The following is a 19746-nucleotide window of genomic DNA, read 5'->3' on the forward strand; positions in this document are numbered from 1 at the left end:
TTACAGTCAGACTTCCTCACCCCTGTACTCCAGGTGAGCTCTCACCAAGTCCCTGTACAATTACAGTCAGACTTCCTCACACCTGTACTCCACCCCCCTTACAATACAATGATTCTCTGACCCATGATTTCCAGTCCCTGGAAGCGCCCTCTCCGTCAATCACTCTGGTTGTCAGGGTAACAGGGGACGGGCCTGGGCCTCGCTGTCACTCACCGAGCGGCTGCCGGGGAGACGAGGGCGGGGTCACCGCCTTCCTGTCAGTCAGTCAACCAACCAATCAGCTGCCGTGGTGTTGGAGTGGGCGGGGCGGCGCTGTCACTCACCGCCTGGTTGTCAGGGGCGACGGGCGGGGCGGGGCTGCGTTTGACGCAGGCGCACTGACGCTTTTGCAGACGCACGGTGGGGGGCACTTGTTGGGAGAGCGCGTCCGCCCGAGAGTCGGTAATGTGGCGGTGGAGGTTGAGGAAGAGGAAGAAGAAGAAGAAGGATGAGCGGCAGGCGGCGGCCGTGGAGGGCGGCGAGGATCAGGATCAGGAGCGGCGGTTGAAGGGCCCGGGGGTGATGGTGGAAGGAGAGGAGGAGGAGGAGCGGGACGGGCGGACTGAGAGTCCGCCTTCGGCGCTGGCCGCGGACCCAGCAGAAGGTGGGTGTGGGAACAGGGAGTAATAATACTGGCAGGAATGGAGCGGAGGAGTAGTAATAATGTGAGCAAAGAAGCCCGGGAATATTAATACTGTCAGGAATGGAGCGGAGGAGCAGTAATAATGTGAATAAAGAAGCCCGGGAATATTAATACTGTCAGGAATGGAGCGGAGGAGTAGTAATAATGTGAATAATGAAGCCCGGGATTATTAATACTGTCAGGAATGGAGCGGAGGAGTAGTAATAATGTGAGTAATGAAGCCCAGGAATATTAATACTGTCAGGAATGGAGCGGAGGAGTAGTAATAACGTGAGTAATGAAGCCCGGGAATATTAATACTGTCAGGAATGGAGCGGAGGAGTAGTAATAATGTGAGTAATGAAGCCCGGGAATATTAATACTGTCAGGAATGGAGCGGAGGGGTAGTAATAATGTGAGTAATGAAGCCCGGGAATATTAATACTGTCAGGAATGGAGCGGAGGAGCATTAGTAGTGAGTAATGAAACCTGGGATTATTAATACTGTCAGGAATGGAGCGGAGGAGCATTAATAGTGGGTAATGAAGCCTGCGATTATTAATACTGTCAGGAATGGAGCGGAGGAGCATTAATAGTATGAGTAATGAAGCCCGCGATTATTAATACTGTCTGGAATGGAGCGGGGGAGCATTAATAGTATGAGTAATGAATCTCGGGATTATTAATACTGTCAGGAATGGAGCGGAGGAGCATTAATAGTATGAGTAATGAAGCTCTGGATTATTAATACTGTCAGGAATGGAGCGGAGGAGCATTAATAGTATGAGTAATGAAGCTCGGGATTATTAATACTGTCAGGAATGGAGCGGAGGAGTGCTAATGGTATGAGTAATGAAGCCCGGGATTATTAATACTGTCAGGAATGGAGCGGAGGAGCATTAATAGTGTGAGCAATGAAGCTCGGGATTATTAATACTGTCAGGAATAGAGCGGAGGAGTGCTCATGGTATGAGTAATGAAGCCCGGGATTATAAATATTGTCAGGAATGGAGCGGAGGAGCATTAATAGTGTGAGTAATGAAGCTCGAGATTATTAATACTGTCCGGAATGGAGCGGAGGAGTACTAATAGTATGATGGAAAGGCTTTGTGCAGTCAGGAGGTGAGTCACTCGCCGCAGAATACCCAGCTTCTGACCTGCACTTGCAGCTGCAGTATTTATATGGCTGGTCCAGTTAAGTTTCTGGTAAATGGTGACCCCCAGGATGTTCACGGTGGGGGATTCGGTGATGGTAAATCACTGATCCGAAACCTATTCACTTTTACATTTCCACAGTGGGGAAAGGAAAGTACACTGACTGATAGTTTGATTGGACGCACATTCATGAGACACATACACAACAGCGAGTCACACACACAGATGATTAGATAAAAACAGTCAAATCTACCACTTGAACATTTATGAGATTGTAAGATCCCTGGAGACATTCTGAAAATAAATACTGTGCATGACCTAAATGTTTAAAGTTATATGATTCATAATATTATACAATAGTGTTAATATTAGAACAGTGGTAAATCTCCTCACCTCCTACGGTGCTCATTAGTGTTAATATTAGAACAGTGGTAAATCTCCTCACCTCCTACAGTGCTCATTAGTGTTAATATCAGAACAGTGGTAAATCTCCTCACTTCCTAAAGTAACCATTAGTGTTAATATTAGAACAGTGGTAAATCTCCTCACCTCCTACAGTGCTCATTAGTGTTAATATTAGAACAGTGGTAAATCTCCTCACCTCCTGCACTGCTCATTAGTGTTAATATTAGAGCAGTGGTAAATCTCCTAACCTCCTGCAGTGCTCATCAGTGTTAATATTGGAACAGTGGTAAATCTCCTCACCTCCTACAGTGCTCATTAGTGTTAATATTCGAACGGTGGTAAATCTCCTCAACTCCGACAGTGCTCATTAGTGTTAATATTAGAATATTGGTAAATCTCCTCACCTCCTACAGTGCTCATTAGTGTTAATATTAGAACAGTGGTAAATCTCCTCACATCCTACAGAGCTCAATAATGTTAATATCAGAACAGTGGTAAATCTCCTCACCTCCTACAGTGCTCATTAGTGTTAATATTAGAACAGTGGTAAATCTCCTCACCTCCTACAGTGCTCATTAGTGTTAATATCAGAACAGTGGTAAATCTCCTCACCTCCTGCAGTGCTCATTATTGTTAATATGAGAACAGTGGTAAATCTCCTCACTTCCTAAAGTAACCATTCGTGTTAATATTAGTTGTAAACAATTTTACAACACCAAGTTATAGTCCAGCAATTTTATTTGAAATTCACAAGCTTTCGGAGACTTCCTCCTTCATCAGCCGCACTCAGAAGACAGTCCAGAATGTCACCCGAGCACAACGCAACGCCATCAACGCTCTCAAGACCAACCGCAACATCGTCATCAAACCAGCGGACAAAGGAGGAGCCATCGTCATACAGAACAGAACGGACTATTGCAAAGAAGCATACCGACAACTGGACAACCAGGAACACTACAGACGGTTACCCGCAGATCCAACCAAAGAACACACCCACCAGCTCAACAAACTGATCAAGACCTTCGATCCAGACCTTCAAAGCATCCTACGCACACTCATCCCACGTACTCCCCGCGTGGGAGACTTCTACTGCCTCCCAAAGATACACAAAGCGAACACACCCGGACGTCCTATCGTATCAGGCAACGGAACCCTGTGTGAGAACATCTCTGGATACATCGAGAGCACCCTGAAACCCATCGTACAGGGACCTCCCAGCTTCTGTCGCAACACTACAGACTTCCTACAAAAACTCAGTACCCACGGACCAGTTGAACCAGGAACACTTCTCACCACGATGGACGTCTCGGCACTCTACACCAGTGTCCCCCACGATGACGGCATCGCTGCGACAGCATCAATACTCAACACAAACAACAGCCAATCTCCAGACGCCATCCTACAACTCATCCGCTTCATCCTGGATCACAATGTCTTCACCTTCGATAACCAGTTCTTTACCCAAACACACAGAACAGCCATGGGGACCAAATTCGCACCCCAATATGCCAACATTTTAATGCACAAGTTCGAGCACGACTTCTTCACTGCACAGGAGCTCCAACCAACACTATACACCAGATACATCGACGACATTTTCTTTCTATGGACCCACTGCAAGGAATCACTAAAGAGACTAGATGATAACATCAACAAGTTCCATCCCATGATCAAGCTCACCATGGACTACTCCTCAGAATCAGTTTCTTTCTTGGACACATGAATCTCCATCAAAGACGGGCACCTCAGCACCTCACTCTACCGCAAGCCCACAGACAACCTCACGAAGCTCCACTTTTCCAGCTTCCACCCTAACCACGTCAAAGAGGTCATCCCCTATGGATAGGCCCTGCGAATACACAGGGTCTGCTCAGACGAGGAGGAACGCGATAGACACCTACAGACGCTGAAAGACGCCCTCGTAAGAACGGGATATGACGCTCGACTGAACGATCGACAGTTCCGACGGGCTACAGCGAAAAATCGCATCGACCTCCTCAGGAGACCAACACGGGACGCAACTAACAGAGTACCCTTTGTCGTCCAGTACTTCCCTGGAGCGGAGAAACTACGCCATGTTCTCCGCAGCCTTCAACATGTCATCAATGAGGACAAACACCTCGCTATGGCCATCCCCACACCTCCACTACTCGCCTTTAAACAGCCACCCAACCTCAAACAGACCATCGTTCGCAGCAAATTACCCAGTTTTCAGGAGAACAGCGTCCACGACACCACACAACCCTGCCACGGTAACCTCTGCAAGACATGCCAGATCATCGACACAGTTACCACCATCACACGAGAGGACACCACCCACCAGGTACATGGTTCATACTCCTGTGACTCGGCCAACGTTGTCCACCTCATACGTTGCAGGAAAGGATGCCCCAGAGCATGGTAGATTGGCGAGACCATGCAGACGCTGCGACAACGGATGAACAGACACCGCGCAACAATCGCCAAACAGGAGGGTTCCCTCCCAGTCGGGGAACACTTCAGCAGTCATGGACATTCAGCCACCGACCTTCGGGTCAGCGTTCTCCAAGGCGGCCTTCGAGACACACGACAACGCAAAATCGTCGAGCAGAAATTGATAGCCAAATTCCGCACCCATGAGGACGGCCTCAACCGGGATCTTGGGTTCATGTCACGCAACACGTTAACCCACCAGCGAACACATGTTATCTGTTTTTAATACAACGGGTCATTTGCTGTATTTTCGATGTTTCTGCCTCTTTTTTTTTAGTGGTTTGTATATTCGGGGGATCTGCAGATAACACCTGTCTGTCTGTCTGCAGACTGATTGCCTTGGCAACGGGCAGTTGAAAACACTGTCTGTAATCACCAAGCATTGTTCTGTGATTTATAAATGCGAGGATTTCATTTCCACGTTCACCTGAGGAAGGAGGAAGCCTCCGAAAGCTTGTGAATTTCAAATAAAAATGCTGGACTATAACTTGGTGTTGTAAAATTGTTTACAATTGTCAACCCCAGTCCATCACCGGCATCTCCACATCATGTTAATATTAGAACAGTGATAAATCTCCTCACCTCCTGCTGTGCTCATTAGTGTTAATCTTAGAATATGGTAAATCTCCTCACCTCCTACAGTGCTCATTAGTGTTAATATTGGAACAGTGGTGAATCTCCTCACCTCCTACAGTGCTCATTAGTGTTAATATTGGAACAGTGGTAAATCTCCTCACCTCCAACACTGCTCATCAGTGTTAATATTAGAATATTGGTAAATCTCCCCACCTCCTACAGTGATCATTAGCGTTAATATTAGAAAAGTGGTAAATCTCCTCACCTCCTGCAGTGCTCATTCGTGTTAATATTAGAACAGTGGTAAATCTGCTCACCTCCTACATTGCTCATTCGTGTTAATATGAGAACAGTGGTAAATCTCCTCACCTCCGACAGTGCTCATTAGTGTTAATATTCAAACAGTGGTAAATCCCCTCACCTCCTACAGTGCTCATCAGTGCTAATATTAGAATATTGGTAAATCTCCTCACCTCCTACAGTGATCATTAGCGTTAATATTAGAACAGTGGTAAATCTCCTCACCTCCTGCAGTGCTCATTCGTGTTAATATTAGAACACTGCTAAATCTCCTCACCTCCTACAGTGCTCATTGGTGTTAATATGAGAACAGTGCTAAATCTCCTCACCTCCGACAGTGCTCAACAGTGTTAATATTAGAATATTGGTAAATCTCCTCACCACCTACAGTGCTCATTAGTGTTAATATTAGAACAGTGGTAAATCTCCTCACATCCGACAGTGCTCATTAGTGTTAATATTGTAACAGTGGTAAATCTCCTCACCTCCTACAGTGCTCATTAGTGTTAATATTAGAATATTGGTAAATCTCCTCACCTCCGACAGTGCTCATTAGTGTTAATATTCAAACAGTGGTAAATCTCCTCACCTCCTATAGTTCTCATTAGTGTTAATATTAGAATATTTGTAAATCTCCTCACCTCCTACAGTGCTCATAAGTGTTAATCTTAGAACAGTGGTACATCTCCTCACCTCCTATGGTGCTCATTAGTGTTAATATTAGAACAGTGATAAATCTCACCTCCTACAGTGCTCATTAGTGTTAATATTAGAACAGTGGTAAATCTCCTCACCTCCTACAGTGCTCATTAGTGTTAATATTGGAACAGTGGTAAATCTCCTCACCTCCTACAGTGCTCATTCGTGTTAATATTAGAACAGTGGTAATTCTCCTCACCTCCTACCGTGTTCATTAGTGTTAATATTGGAACAGTGGTAAATCTCCTCACGTCCTGCAGGGCTCATTAGTGTTATAATTAGATCAGTGGTAAATCTCCTCACCTCCTACAGTGCTCATTAGTGTAAATATTAGAACATTGGTAAATCTCCTCACCTCCTACAGTGCTCATTAGTGTAAATATTAGAACAGTGGTAAATCTCCTCACCTCCTACAGTGCTCATTAGTGTAAATATTAGAACAGTGGTAAATCTCCTCACCTCCTACAGTGCTCATTAGTGATAATATTAGAACAGTGGTAAATCTACTCAACTCCTACAGTGCTCATTAGTGGTAATAATGGAACAGTGGTAAATATCCTCACCTCCTACAGTGCTCATTAGTGTGAATATTCAAACAGTGGTAATTCCCCTCAGCTCCGACAGTGCTCATAAGTGTTAACATTAGAATATTGGTAAATCTCCTCACCTCCTACAGTGTTCATTAGCGTTAATATTAGAACAGTGGTAAATCTCCTGACCTCCTACAGAGCTCATTCGTGTTAATATTAGAACAATGGTAAATCTCCTCACCTCCGACAGTGCTCATTAGTGTTAATAATAGAACAGTGGTAAATCTCCTCACCTCCTACAGTGCTCATTGGTGTAAATGTTAGAACAGTGGTAAATCTCCTCACCTCCTGCAGTGCTCATTCCTGTTAATATTAGAACAGTGGTAAATCTCCTCACCTCCTACAGTGCTCATTAGTGTTAATATTGGAACAGTGGTAAATCTCCTCACCTCCTACCGTGCTCATTAGTGTTAATATTGGAACAGTGGTAAATCTCCTCACCTCCTACAGTGCTCATTAGTGTAAAAATTAGAACAGTGGTAAATCTTCTCACCTCCTGCAGTGCTCATTAGTGTTATAATTAGAACACTGCTAAATCTCCTCACCTCCTATGGTGCTCATTAGTGTTAATATTAGAACAGTGATAAATCTCACCTCCTACAGTGATCATTCGTGTTAATATTAGAGCAGTGGTAAATCTCCTCACCTCCTACAGTGCTCATTAGTGTTAATATTAGAACAGTGGTAAATCTCCTCACCTCCGACAGTGCTCATTCGTTTTTAATATTAGAAAAGTGGTAAATCTCCTGACCTCCTACAGTGCTCATTAGTGTTAATATTAGAACAGTGGTAAATCTCCTCATCTCCGACAGTGCTCATTCGTGTTAATATTAGAACAGTGGTAAATCTCCTCACCTCCTACACTGCTCATTAGTGTAAATGTTAGAACAGTGGTAAATCTCCTCACCTCCTACAGTGCTCATTAGTGTTAATATTAGAACAGTGGTAAATCTCTTCACCTCCTACAGTGCTCATTAGTGTTAATATTAGAACAGTGGTAAATCTCCTCACCTCCTGCAGTGCTCATTAGTGTTAATATTAGAACAGTGATAAATCTCACCTCCAACAGTGCTCATCAGTGTTAATATTAGAATATTGGTAAATCTCCTCACCTCCGACAGTGCTCATCAGTGTTAATATTAGAACAGTGGTAAATCTTCTCACCTCCTGCAGTGCTCATTAGTGTTATAATTAGAACACTGCTAAATCTCCTCACCTCCTATGGTGCTCATTAGTGTTAATATTAGAACAGTGATAAATCTCACCTCCTACAGTGATCATTCGTGTCAATATTAGAACAGTGGTAAATCTCCTCACCTCCTACAGTGCTCATTAGTGTTAATATTAGAACAGTGGTAAATCTCCTCACCTCCGACAGTGCTCATTCGTTTTTAATATTAGAAAAGTGGTAAATCTCCTGACCTCCTACAGTGCTCATTAGTGTTAATATCAGAACAGTGGTAAATCTCCTCATCTCCGACAGTGCTCATTCGTGTTAATATTAGAACAGTGGTAAATCTCCTCACCTCCTACACTGCTCATTAGTGTAAATGTTAGAACAGTGGTAAATCTCCTCACCTCCTACAGTGCTCATTGGTGTTAATATTAGAACAGTGGTAAATCTCTTCACCTCCTACAGTGCTCATTAGTGTTAATATTAGAACAGTGGTAAATCTCCTCACCTCCTGCAGTGCTCATTAGTGTTAATATTAGAACAGTGATAAATCTCCTCACCTCCTACAGTGCTCATTAGTGTTAATATTAGAACAGTGGTAAATCTCCTCACCTCCGACAGTGCTCATCAGTGTTAATATTGGAACAGTGGTAAATCTCCTCACTCCTTCAGTGCACATTAGTGTTAATTTTGGAACAGTGGTAAATCTCCTCATCTCCGACAGTGCTCATTCGTGTTAATATTAGAACAGTGGTAATTCTCCTCACCTCCTGCACTGCTCATTAGTGTTAATATTAGAACAGTGGTAAATCTCCTCACCTCCGACGGTGCTCTTTTGTGTTAATATTAGAATATTGGTAAATCTCCTCACCTTCGACAGTGCTCATTGGTGTTAATATTAGAACAGTGGTAAATCTCCTCACCTCCTACAGTGCTCATTGGCGTTAATATTAGAACATTGGGACATCTCCTCACCTCCGACAGTGCTTATTAGTGTTAATATTAGAACAGTGGTAAATCTCCTCACCTCCTACCGTGCTCATTAGTGTTAATATTGGAACAGTGGTAAATCTCCTCACCTCCTACAGTGCTCATTAGTGTAAAAATTAGAACAGTGGTAAATCTTCTCACCTCCTGCAGTGCTCATTAGTGTTATAATTAGAACACTGCTAAATCTCCTCACCTCCTATGGTGCTCATTAGTGTTAATATTAGAACAGTGATAAATCTCACCTCCTACAGTGATCATTCGTGTTAATATTAGAATATTGGTAAATCTCCTCACCTCCGACAGTGCTCATCAGTGTTAATATTAGAACAGTGGTAAATCTTCTCACCTCCTGCAGTGCTCATTAGTGTTATAATTAGAACACTGCTAAATCTCCTCACCTCCTATGGTGCTCATTAGTGTTAATATTAGAACAGTGATAAATCTCACCTCCTACAGTGATCATTCGTGTTAATATCAGAACAGTGGTAAATCTCCTCATCTCCGACAGTGCTCATTCGTGTTAATATTAGAACAGTGGTAAATCTCCTCACCTCCTACACTGCTCATTAGTGTAAATGTTAGAACAGTGGTAAATCTCCTCACCTCCTACAGTGCTCATTGGTGTTAATATTAGAACAGTGGTAAATCTCTTCACCTCCTACAGTGCTCATTAGTGTTAATATTAGAACAGTGGTAAATCTCCTCACCTCCTGCAGTGCTCATTAGTGTTAATATTAGAACAGTGATAAATCTCCTCACCTCCTACAGTGCTCATTAGTGTTAATATTAGAACAGTGGTAAATCTCCTCACCTCCGACAGTGCTCATCAGTGTTAATATTGGAACAGTGGTAAATCTCCTCACTCCTTCAGTGCACATTAGTGTTAATTTTGGAACAGTGGTAAATCTCCTCATCTCCGACAGTGCTCATTCGTGTTAATATTAGAACAGTGGTAATTCTCCTCACCTCCTGCACTGCTTATTAGTGTTAATATTACAACAGTGGTAAATCTCCTCACCTCCTATAGTGCTCATCAGTGTAAATGTTAGAACAGTGATAAATCTCCTCACCTCCTACAGTGCTCATTAGTGTTAATATTAGAACAGTGGTAAATCTCCTCACCTCCTCCAGTGCTCATTAGTGTTAATCTTAGAACAGTGGTAAATCTCCTCACCTCCTACAGTGCTCATTCTTGTTAATATTAGAACAGTGGTAAATCTTCTCTCCTCCGACAGTGCTCATTAGCGTTAATATTAGAACAGTGGTAAATCTCCTCACCTCCGACAGTGCTCATTAGTGTTAATATTAGAACAGTGGTAAATCTCCTCACCTCCGACAGTGCTCATTAGTGTTAATATTCAAACAGTGGTAAATCCCCTCACCTCCTACAGTGCTCATCAGTGCTAATATTAGAATATTGGTAAATCTCCTCACCTCCTACAGTGATCATTAGCGTTAATATTAGAACAGTGGTAAATCTCCTCACCTCCTGCAGTGCTCATTCGTGTTAATATTAGAACAGTGGTAAATCTCCTCACCTCCTACAGTGCTCATTGGTGTTAATATGAGAACAGTGCTAAATCTCCTCACCTCCGACAGTGCTCAACAGTGTTAATATTAGAATATTGGTAAATCTCCTCACCACCTACAGTGCTCATTAGTGTTAATATTAGAACAGTGGTAAATCTCCTCACATCCGACAGTGCTCATTAGTGTTAATATTGTAACAGTGGTAAATCTCCTCACCTCCTACAGTGCTCATTAGTGTTAATATTAGAATATTGGTAAATCTCCTCACCTCCGACAGTGCTCATTAGTGTTAATATTCAAACAGTGGTAAATCTCCTCACCTCCTATAGTTCTCATTAGTGTTAATATTAGAATATTTGTAAATCTCCTCACCTCCTACAGTGCTCATAAGTGTTAATCTTAGAACAGTGGTAAATCTCCTCACCTCCGATGGTGCTCATTAGTGTTAATATTAGAACAGTGATAAATCTCACCTCCTACAGTGCTCATTAGTGTTAATATTAGAACAGTGGTAAATCTCCTCACCTCCTACAGTGCTCATTAGTGTTAATATTGGAACAGTGGTAAATCTCCTCACCTCCTACAGTGCTCATTCGTGTTAATATTAGAACAGTGGTAATTCTCCTCACCTCCTACCGTGTTCATTAGTGTTAATATTGGAACAGTGGTAAATCTCCTCACGTCCTGCAGGGCTCATTAGTGTTATAATTAGATTAGTGGTAAATCTCCTCACCTCCTACAGTGCTCATTAGTGTAAATATTAGAACATTGGTAAATCTCCTCACCTCCTACAGTGCTCATTAGTGTAAATATTAGAACAGTGGTAAATCTCCTCACCTCCTACAGTGCTCATTAGTGTAAATATTAGAACAGTGGTAAATCTCCTCACCTCCTACAGTGCTCATTAGTGTTAATATTAGAACAGTGGTAAATCTACTCAACTCCTACAGTGCTCATTAGTGGTAATAATGGAACAGTGGTAAATATCCTCACCTCCTACAGTGCTCATTAGTGTGAATATTCAAACAGTGGTAAATCCCCTCACCTCCGACAGTGCTCATAAGTGTTAACATTAGAATATTGGTAAATCTCCTCACCTCCTACAGTGTTCATTAGCGTTAATATTAGAACAGTGGTAAATCTCCTGACCTCCTACAGAGCTCATTCGTGTTAATATTAGAACAATGGTAAATCTCCTCACCTCCGACAGTGCTCATTAGTGTTAATAATAGAACAGTGGTAAATCTCCTCACCTCCTACAGTGCTCATTGGTGTAAATGTTAGAACGGTGGTAAATCTCCTCACCTCCTGCAGTGCTCATTCCTGTTAATATTAGAACAGTGGTAAATCTCCTCACCTCCTACAGTGCTCATTAGTGTTAATATTGGAACAGTGGTAAATCTCCTCACCTCCGACAGTGCTCATTAGTGTTAATATTAGAATATTTGTAAATCTCCTCACCTCCGACGGTGCTCTTTTGTGTTAATATTAGAATATTGGTAAATCTCCTCACCTTCGACAGTGCTCATTGGTGTTAATATTAGAACGGTGGTAAATCTTCTCACCTCCTACAGTGCTCATTGGCGTTAATATTAGAACATTGGTACATCTCCTCACCTCCTACAGTGCTTATTAGTGTTAATATTAGAACAGTGGTAAATCTCCTCACCTCCTACCGTGCTCATTAGTGTTAATATTGGAACAGTGGTAAATCTCCTCACCTCCTACAGTGCTCATTAGTGTAAAAATTAGAACAGTGGTAAATCTTCTCACCTCCTGCAGTGCTCATTAGTGTTATAATTAGAACACTGCTAAATCTCCTCACCTCCTATGGTGCTCATTCGTGTTAATATTAGAACAGTGATAAATCTCACCTCCTACAGTGATCATTCGTGTTAATATTAGAGCAGTGGTAAATCTCCTCACCTCCTACAGTGCTCATTAGTGTTAATATTAGAACAGTGGTAAATCTCCTCACCTCCGACAGTGCTCATTCGTTTTTAATATTAGAAAAGTGGTAAATCTCCTGACCTCCTACAGTGCTCATTAGTGTTAATATTAGAACAGTGGTAAATCTCCTCATCTCCGACAGTGCTCATTCGTGTTAATATTAGAACAGTGGTAAATCTCCTCACCTCCTACACTGCTCATTAGTGTAAATGTTAGAACAGTGGTAAATCTCCTCACCTCCTACAGTGCTCACTAGTGTTAATATTAGAACAGTGGTAAATCTCTTCACCTCCTACAGTGCTCATTAGTGTTAATCTTAGAACAGTGGTAAATCTCCTCACCTCCTGCAGTGCTCATTAGTGTTAATATTAGAACAGTGATAAATCTCACCTCCAACAGTGCTCATCAGTGTTAATATTAGAATATTGGTAAATCTCCTCACCTCCGACAGTGCTCATCAGTGTTAATATTAGAACAGTGGTAAATCTTCTCACCTCCTGCAGTGCTCATTAGTGTTATAATTAGAACACTGCTAAATCTCCTCACCTCCTATGGTGCTCATTAGTGTTAATATTAGAACAGTGATAAATCTCACCTCCTACAGTGATCATTCGTGTTAATATTCGAACAGTGGTAAATCTCCTCACCTCCTACAGTGCTCATTAGTGTTAATATTAGAACAGTGGTAAATCTCCTCACCTCCGACAGTGCTCATTCGTTTTTAATATTAGAAAAGTGGTAAATCTCCTGACCTCCTACAGTGCTCATTAGTGTTAATATCAGAACAGTGGTAAATCTCCTCATCTCCGACAGTGCTCATTCGTGTTAATATTAGAACAGTGGTAAATCTCCTCACCTCCTACACTGCTCATTAGTGTAAATGTTAGAACAGTGGTAAATCTCCTCACCTCCTACAGTGCTCATTGGTGTTAATATTAGAACAGTGGTAAATCTCTTCACCTCCTACAGTGCTCATTAGTGTTAATATTAGAACAGTGGTAAATCTCCTCACCTCCTGCAGTGCTCATTAGTGTTAATATTAGAACAGTGATAAATCTCCTCACCTCCTACAGTGCTCATTAGTGTTAATATTAGAACAGTGGTAAATCTCCTCACCTCCGACAGTGCTCATCAGTGTTAATATTGGAACAGTGGTAAATCTCCTCACTCCTTCAGTGCACATTAGTGTTAATTTTGGAACAGTGGTAAATCTCCTCATCTCCGACAGTGCTCATTCGTGTTAATATTAGAACAGTGGTAATTCTCCTCACCTCCTGCACTGCTTATTAGTGTTAATATTACAACAGTGGTAAATCTCCTCACCTCCTATAGTGCTCATCAGTGTAAATGTTAGAACAGTGATAAATCTCCTCACCTCCTACAGTGCTCATTAGTGTTAATATTAGAACAGTGGTAAATCTCCTCACCTCCTCCAGTGCTCATTAGTGTTAATCTTAGAACAGTGGTAAATCTCCTCACCTCCTACAGTGCTCATTCTTGTTAATATTAGAACAGTGGTAAATCTTCTCTCCTCCGACAGTGCTCATTAGCGTTAATATTAGAACAGTGGTAAATCTCCTCACCTCCGACAGTGCTCATTAGTGTTAATATTAGAACAGTGGTAAATCTCCTCACCTCCTGCAGTGCTCATTAGTGTAAAAATTAGAACAGTGGTAAATCTCCTCACCTCCTGCAGTGCTCATTGTTGTTAATATTAGAACAGTGGTAAATCTCTTCACTTCCGACAGTGCTCATTCGTGTTAATATTAGAACAGTGGTAAATCTCCTCACCTCCGACAGTGCTCATTAGTGTTAATATTAGAACAGTGGTAAATCTCCTCACCTCCGACAGTGCTCATTAGTGTTAATATTCAAACAGTGGTAAATCCCCTCACCTCCTACAGTGCTCATCAGTGCTAATATTAGAATATTGGTAAATCTCCTCACCTCCTACAGTGATCATTAGCGTTAATATTAGAACAGTGGTAAATCTCCTCACCTCCTGCAGTGCTCATTCGTGTTAATATTAGAACAGTGGTAAATCTCCTCACCTCCTACAGTGCTCATTGGTGTTAATATGAGAACAGTGCTAAATCTCCTCACCTCCGACAGTGCTCAACAGTGTTAATATTAGAATATTGGTAAATCTCCTCACCACCTACAGTGCTCATTAGTGTTAATATTAGAACAGTGGTAAATCTCCTCACATCCGACAGTGCTCATTAGTGTTAATATTGTAACAGTGGTAAATCTCCTCACCTCCTACAGTGCTCATTAGTGTTAATATTAGAATATTGGTAAATCTCCTCACCTCCGACAGTGCTCATTAGTGTTAATATTCAAACAGTGGTAAATCTCCTCACCTCCTATAGTTCTCATTAGTGTTAATATTAGAATATTTGTAAATCTCCTCACCTCCTACAGTGCTCATAAGTGTTAATCTTAGAACAGTGGTAAATCTCCTCACCTCCGATGGTGCTCATTAGTGTTAATATTAGAACAGTGATAAATCTCACCTCCTACAGTGCTCATTAGTGTTAATATTAGAACAGTGGTAAATCTCCTCACCTCCTACAGTGCTCATTAGTGTTAATATTGGAACAGTGGTAAATCTCCTCACCTCCTACAGTGCTCATTCGTGTTAATATTAGAACAGTGGTAATTCTCCTCACCTCCTACCGTGTTCATTAGTGTTAATATTGGAACAGTGGTAAATCTCCTCACGTCCTGCAGGGCTCATTAGTGTTATAATTAGATTAGTGGTAAATCTCCTCACCTCCTACAGTGCTCATTAGTGTAAATATTAGAACATTGGTAAATCTCCTCACCTCCTACAGTGCTCATTAGTGTAAATATTAGAACAGTGGTAAATCTCCTCACCTCCTACAGTGCTCATTAGTGTAAATATTAGAACAGTGGTAAATCTCCTCACCTCCTACAGTGCTCATTAGTGTTAATATTAGAACAGTGGTAAATCTACTCAACTCCTACAGTGCTCATTAGTGGTAATAATGGAACAGTGGTAAATATCCTCACCTCCTACAGTGCTCATTAGTGTGAATATTCAAACAGTGGTAAATCCCCTCACCTCCGACAGTGCTCATAAGTGTTAACATTAGAATATTGGTAAATCTCCTCACCTCCTACAGTGTTCATTAGCGTTAATATTAGAACAGTGGTAAATCTCCTGACCTCCTACAGAGCTCATTCGTGTTAATATTAGAACAATGGTAAATCTCCTCACCTCCGACAGTGCTCATTAGTGTTAATAATAGAACAGTGGTAAATCTCCTCACCTCCTACAGTACTCATTGGTGTAAATGTTAGAACGGTGGTAAATCTCCTCACCTCCTGCAGTGCTCATTCCTCTTAATATTAGAACAGTGGTAAATCTCCTCACCTCCTACAGTGCTCATTAGTGTTAATATTGGAACAGTGGTAAATCTCCTCACCTCCGACAGTGCTCATTAGTGTTAATATTAGAATATTTGTAAATCTCCTCACCTCCGACGGTGCTCTTTTGTGTTAATATTAGAATATTGGTAAATCTCCTCACCTTCGACAGTGCTCATTGGTGTTAATATTAGAACAGTGGTAAATCTTCTCACCTCCTACAGTGCTCATTGGCGTTAATATTAGAACATTGGTACATCTCCTCACCTCCTACAGTGCTTATTAGTGTTAATATTAGAACAGTGGTAAATCTCCTCACCTCCTGCAGTGCTCATTAGTGTTATAATTAGAACACTGCTAAATCTCCTCACCTCCTATGGTGCTCATTAGTGTTAATATTAGAACAGTGATAAATCTCACCTCCTACAGTGATCATTCGTGTTAATATTAGAGCAGTGGTAAATCTCCTCACCTCCTACAGTGCTCATTAGTGTTAATATTAGAACAGTGGTAAATCTCCTCACCTCCGACAGTGCTCATTCGTTTTTAATATTAGAAAAGTGGTAAATCTCCTGACCTCCTACAGTGCTCATTAGTGTTAATATTAGAACAGTGGTAAATCTCCTCATCTCCGACAGTGCTCATTCGTGTTAATATTAGAACAGTGGTAAATCTCCTCACCTCCTACACTGCTCATTAGTGTAAATGTTAGAACAGTGGTAAATCTCCTCACCTCCTACAGTGCTCACTAGTGTTAATATTAGAACAGTGGTAAATCTCTTCACCTCCTACAGTGCTCATTAGTGTTAATATTAGAACAGTGGTAAATCTCCTCACCTCCTGCAGTGCTCATTAGTGTTAATATTAGAACAGTGATAAATCTCACCTCCAACAGTGCTCATCAGTGTTAATATTAGAATATTGGTAAATCTCCTCACCTCCGACAGTGCTCATCAGTGTTAATATTAGAACAGTGGTAAATCTTCTCACCTCCTGCAGTGCTCATTAGTGTTATAATTAGAACACTGCTAAATCTCCTCACCTCCTATGGTGCTCATTAGTGTTAATATTAGAACAGTGATAAATCTCACCTCCTACAGTGATCATTCGTGTTAATATTAGAACAGTGGTAAATCTCCTCACCTCCTACAGTGCTCATTAGTGTTAATATTAGAACAGTGGTAAATCTCCTCACCTCCGACAGTGCTCATTCGTTTTTAATATTAGAAAAGTGGTAAATCTCCTGACCTCCTACAGTGCTCATTAGTGTTAATATCAGAACAGTGGTAAATCTCCTCATCTCCGACAGTGCTCATTCGTGTTAATATTAGAACAGTGGTAAATCTCCTCACCTCCTACACTGCTCATTAGTGTAAATGTTAGAACAGTGGTAAATCTCCTCACCTCCTACAGTGCTCACTGGTGTTAATATTAGAACAGTGGTAAATCTCTTCACCTCCTACAGTGCTCATTAGTGTTAATATTAGAACAGTGGTAAATCTCCTCACCTCCTGCAGTGCTCATTAGTGTTAATATTAGAACAGTGATAAATCTCCTCACCTCCTACAGTGCTCATTAGTGTTAATATTAGAACAGTGGTAAATCTCCTCACCTCCGACAGTGCTCATCAGTGTTAATATTGGAACAGTGGTAAATCTCCTCACTCCTTCAGTGCACATTAGTGTTAATTTTGGAACAGTGGTAAATCTCCTCATCTCCGACAGTGCTCATTCGTGTTAATATTAGAACAGTGGTAATTCTCCTCACCTCCTGCACTGCTTATTAGTGTTAATATTACAACAGTGGTAAATCTCCTCACCTCCTATAGTGCTCATCAGTGTAAATGTTAGAACAGTGATAAATCTCCTCACCTCCTACAGTGCTCATTAGTGTTAATATTAGAACAGTGGTAAATCTCCTCACCTCCTCCAGTGCTCATTAGTGTTAATCTTAGAACAGTGGTAAATCTCCTCACCTCCTACAGTGCTCATTCTTGTTAATATTAGAACAGTGGTAAATCTTCTCTCCTCCGACAGTGCTCATTAGCGTTAATATTAGAACAGTGGTAAATCTCCTCACCTCCGACAGTGCTCATTAGTGTTAATATTAGAACAGTGGTAAATCTCCTCACCTCCTGCAGTGCTCATTAGTGTAAAAATTAGAACAGTGGTAAATCTCCTCACCTCCTGCAGTGCTCATTGTTGTTAATATTAGAACAGTGGTAAATCTCTTCACTTCCGACAGTGCTCATTCGTGTTAATGTTCGAACAGTGGTAAATCCATCACCTCCTGCAGTGCTCATAAGTGTTAATATTAGAATATTGGTAAATCTCCTCACCTCCTGCAGTGCTCATTAGTGTTAATACTAGAAGAGTGGTGAATCTCCTCACCTCCAACAGTTCTCATTAGTGTTAATATTAGAATATTGGTAAATCTCCTCACCTCCGACAGAGCTCATTCGTGTTAATATTAGAACAGTGGTAAATCTCCTCACCTCCTACAGTGCTCATTAGTGTAAATGTTAGAACAGTGGTAAAACTCCTCACCTCCTACAGTGCTCATTGGTGTTAATATTCGAACAGTGGTAAATCTCCTCACCTCCGCCAGTGCTCATTAGTGTTAATATTAGAATATTGATAAATCTCCTCACCTCCTACAGTGCTCATTAGTGTTAATATTAGAACAGTGGTAAATCTCCTCACCTCCTACAGTGCTCATTAGTGTTAATATTAGAATATTGGTAAATCTCCTCACCTCCTATGGTGCTCATTGGTGTTAATATTAGAACAGTGATAAATCTCACCTCTGACAGTGCTCATTAGTGTTAATATTCGAACAGTGGTAAATCTCCGCACCTCTGACAGTGCTCATTAGTGTTAATATTAGAACAGTGGTAAATCTCCGCACCTCCTATAGTGCTCAGTCGTGTTAATATTAGAATATTGGTAAATCTCCTCACCTCCGACAGTGCTCATTAGTGTTAATATTCAAACAGTGGTAAATCTCCTCACCTACTGCAGTGCTCATTGGTGTTAATATTAGAACAGTGCTAAATCTCCTCACATCCTATGGTGCTCATTCATGTTAATATTAGAACAGTGATAAATCTCACCTCCTACAGTGCTCATTCGTGTTAATATTAGAACAGTGGTAAATCTCCTCACCTCCTACAGTGCTCATAAGTGTTAATATTAGAACAGTGGTAAATCTCCTCACCTCCTGCAGTGCTCATTAGTGTTAATATTAGAACAGTGGTAACTCTCCTCTCCTTCTGCAGTGCTCATTAGTCAGGTGCTGATACTATCAGAGAAATGGTAAAATTATTCTATTACAAGCACCAACCAGGACACATTTCCATGAACACACAGACAATGTCACTGCCCATGGAGACCAGTGGTTTCACACCCAGCTCTATATTATGTTGGTGGATCGATATCATATTCATAAAGTACCAGGATTTATAAACAAAACTCAGCAAATCAAAAATATTAAACACATCTGTGAATAAAATGATACAATACCGTCACAATGTAAAACTGAGTGAAGGATCATTTAATTCATCAACGTTCACCCTCTCCATATTTCCTTCCAGAATATTCATTACCTCAGGAATAAGGCTCGTGCTGGCCTGCACTGTGTGAGTAAATGTTACCAATGGCTGCTCCCAGTGCAGAGTCTCGGCCGACGGGAGCCCGACTGGAAGTGGGTTGTGGAGATCAGCGGGAGTCACTGAATTTCACTGAGCAGCTGTGTGTATCACACCTGACGTGGAGCGTTGGTCATAACACTCGGGAAATGCTCGATCCCAGAGCTTAACAGCTGTTGTACTGATGGGAGAGCACGGACTTGGT

The 19746-nt window shown here is 41.5% G+C and overlaps 1 protein-coding gene across 2 annotated transcripts in view; it reads left to right on the forward strand.

The window, feature by feature from the left end:
* Window positions 1-360: 360 nt before the first annotated feature.
* The window catches only part of LOC137313365 (NACHT, LRR and PYD domains-containing protein 3-like), a 47522-nt gene continuing 28136 nt past the window's right edge, over window positions 361-19746 (forward strand). For both annotated transcript variants that reach the window (XM_067979491.1, XM_067979490.1), the window contains exon 1: window positions 361-643. In XM_067979491.1, the coding sequence (XP_067835592.1) occupies window positions 445-643 (199 nt within the window). In that variant the 5' untranslated portion in view covers window positions 361-444. The remainder of the gene's footprint in view (window positions 644-19746) is intronic.

This window comes from Heptranchias perlo, unplaced genomic scaffold (genome assembly GCF_035084215.1).
Source record: "Heptranchias perlo isolate sHepPer1 unplaced genomic scaffold, sHepPer1.hap1 HAP1_SCAFFOLD_47, whole genome shotgun sequence".
Lineage (NCBI taxonomy): Eukaryota > Metazoa > Chordata > Chondrichthyes > Hexanchiformes > Hexanchidae > Heptranchias > Heptranchias perlo.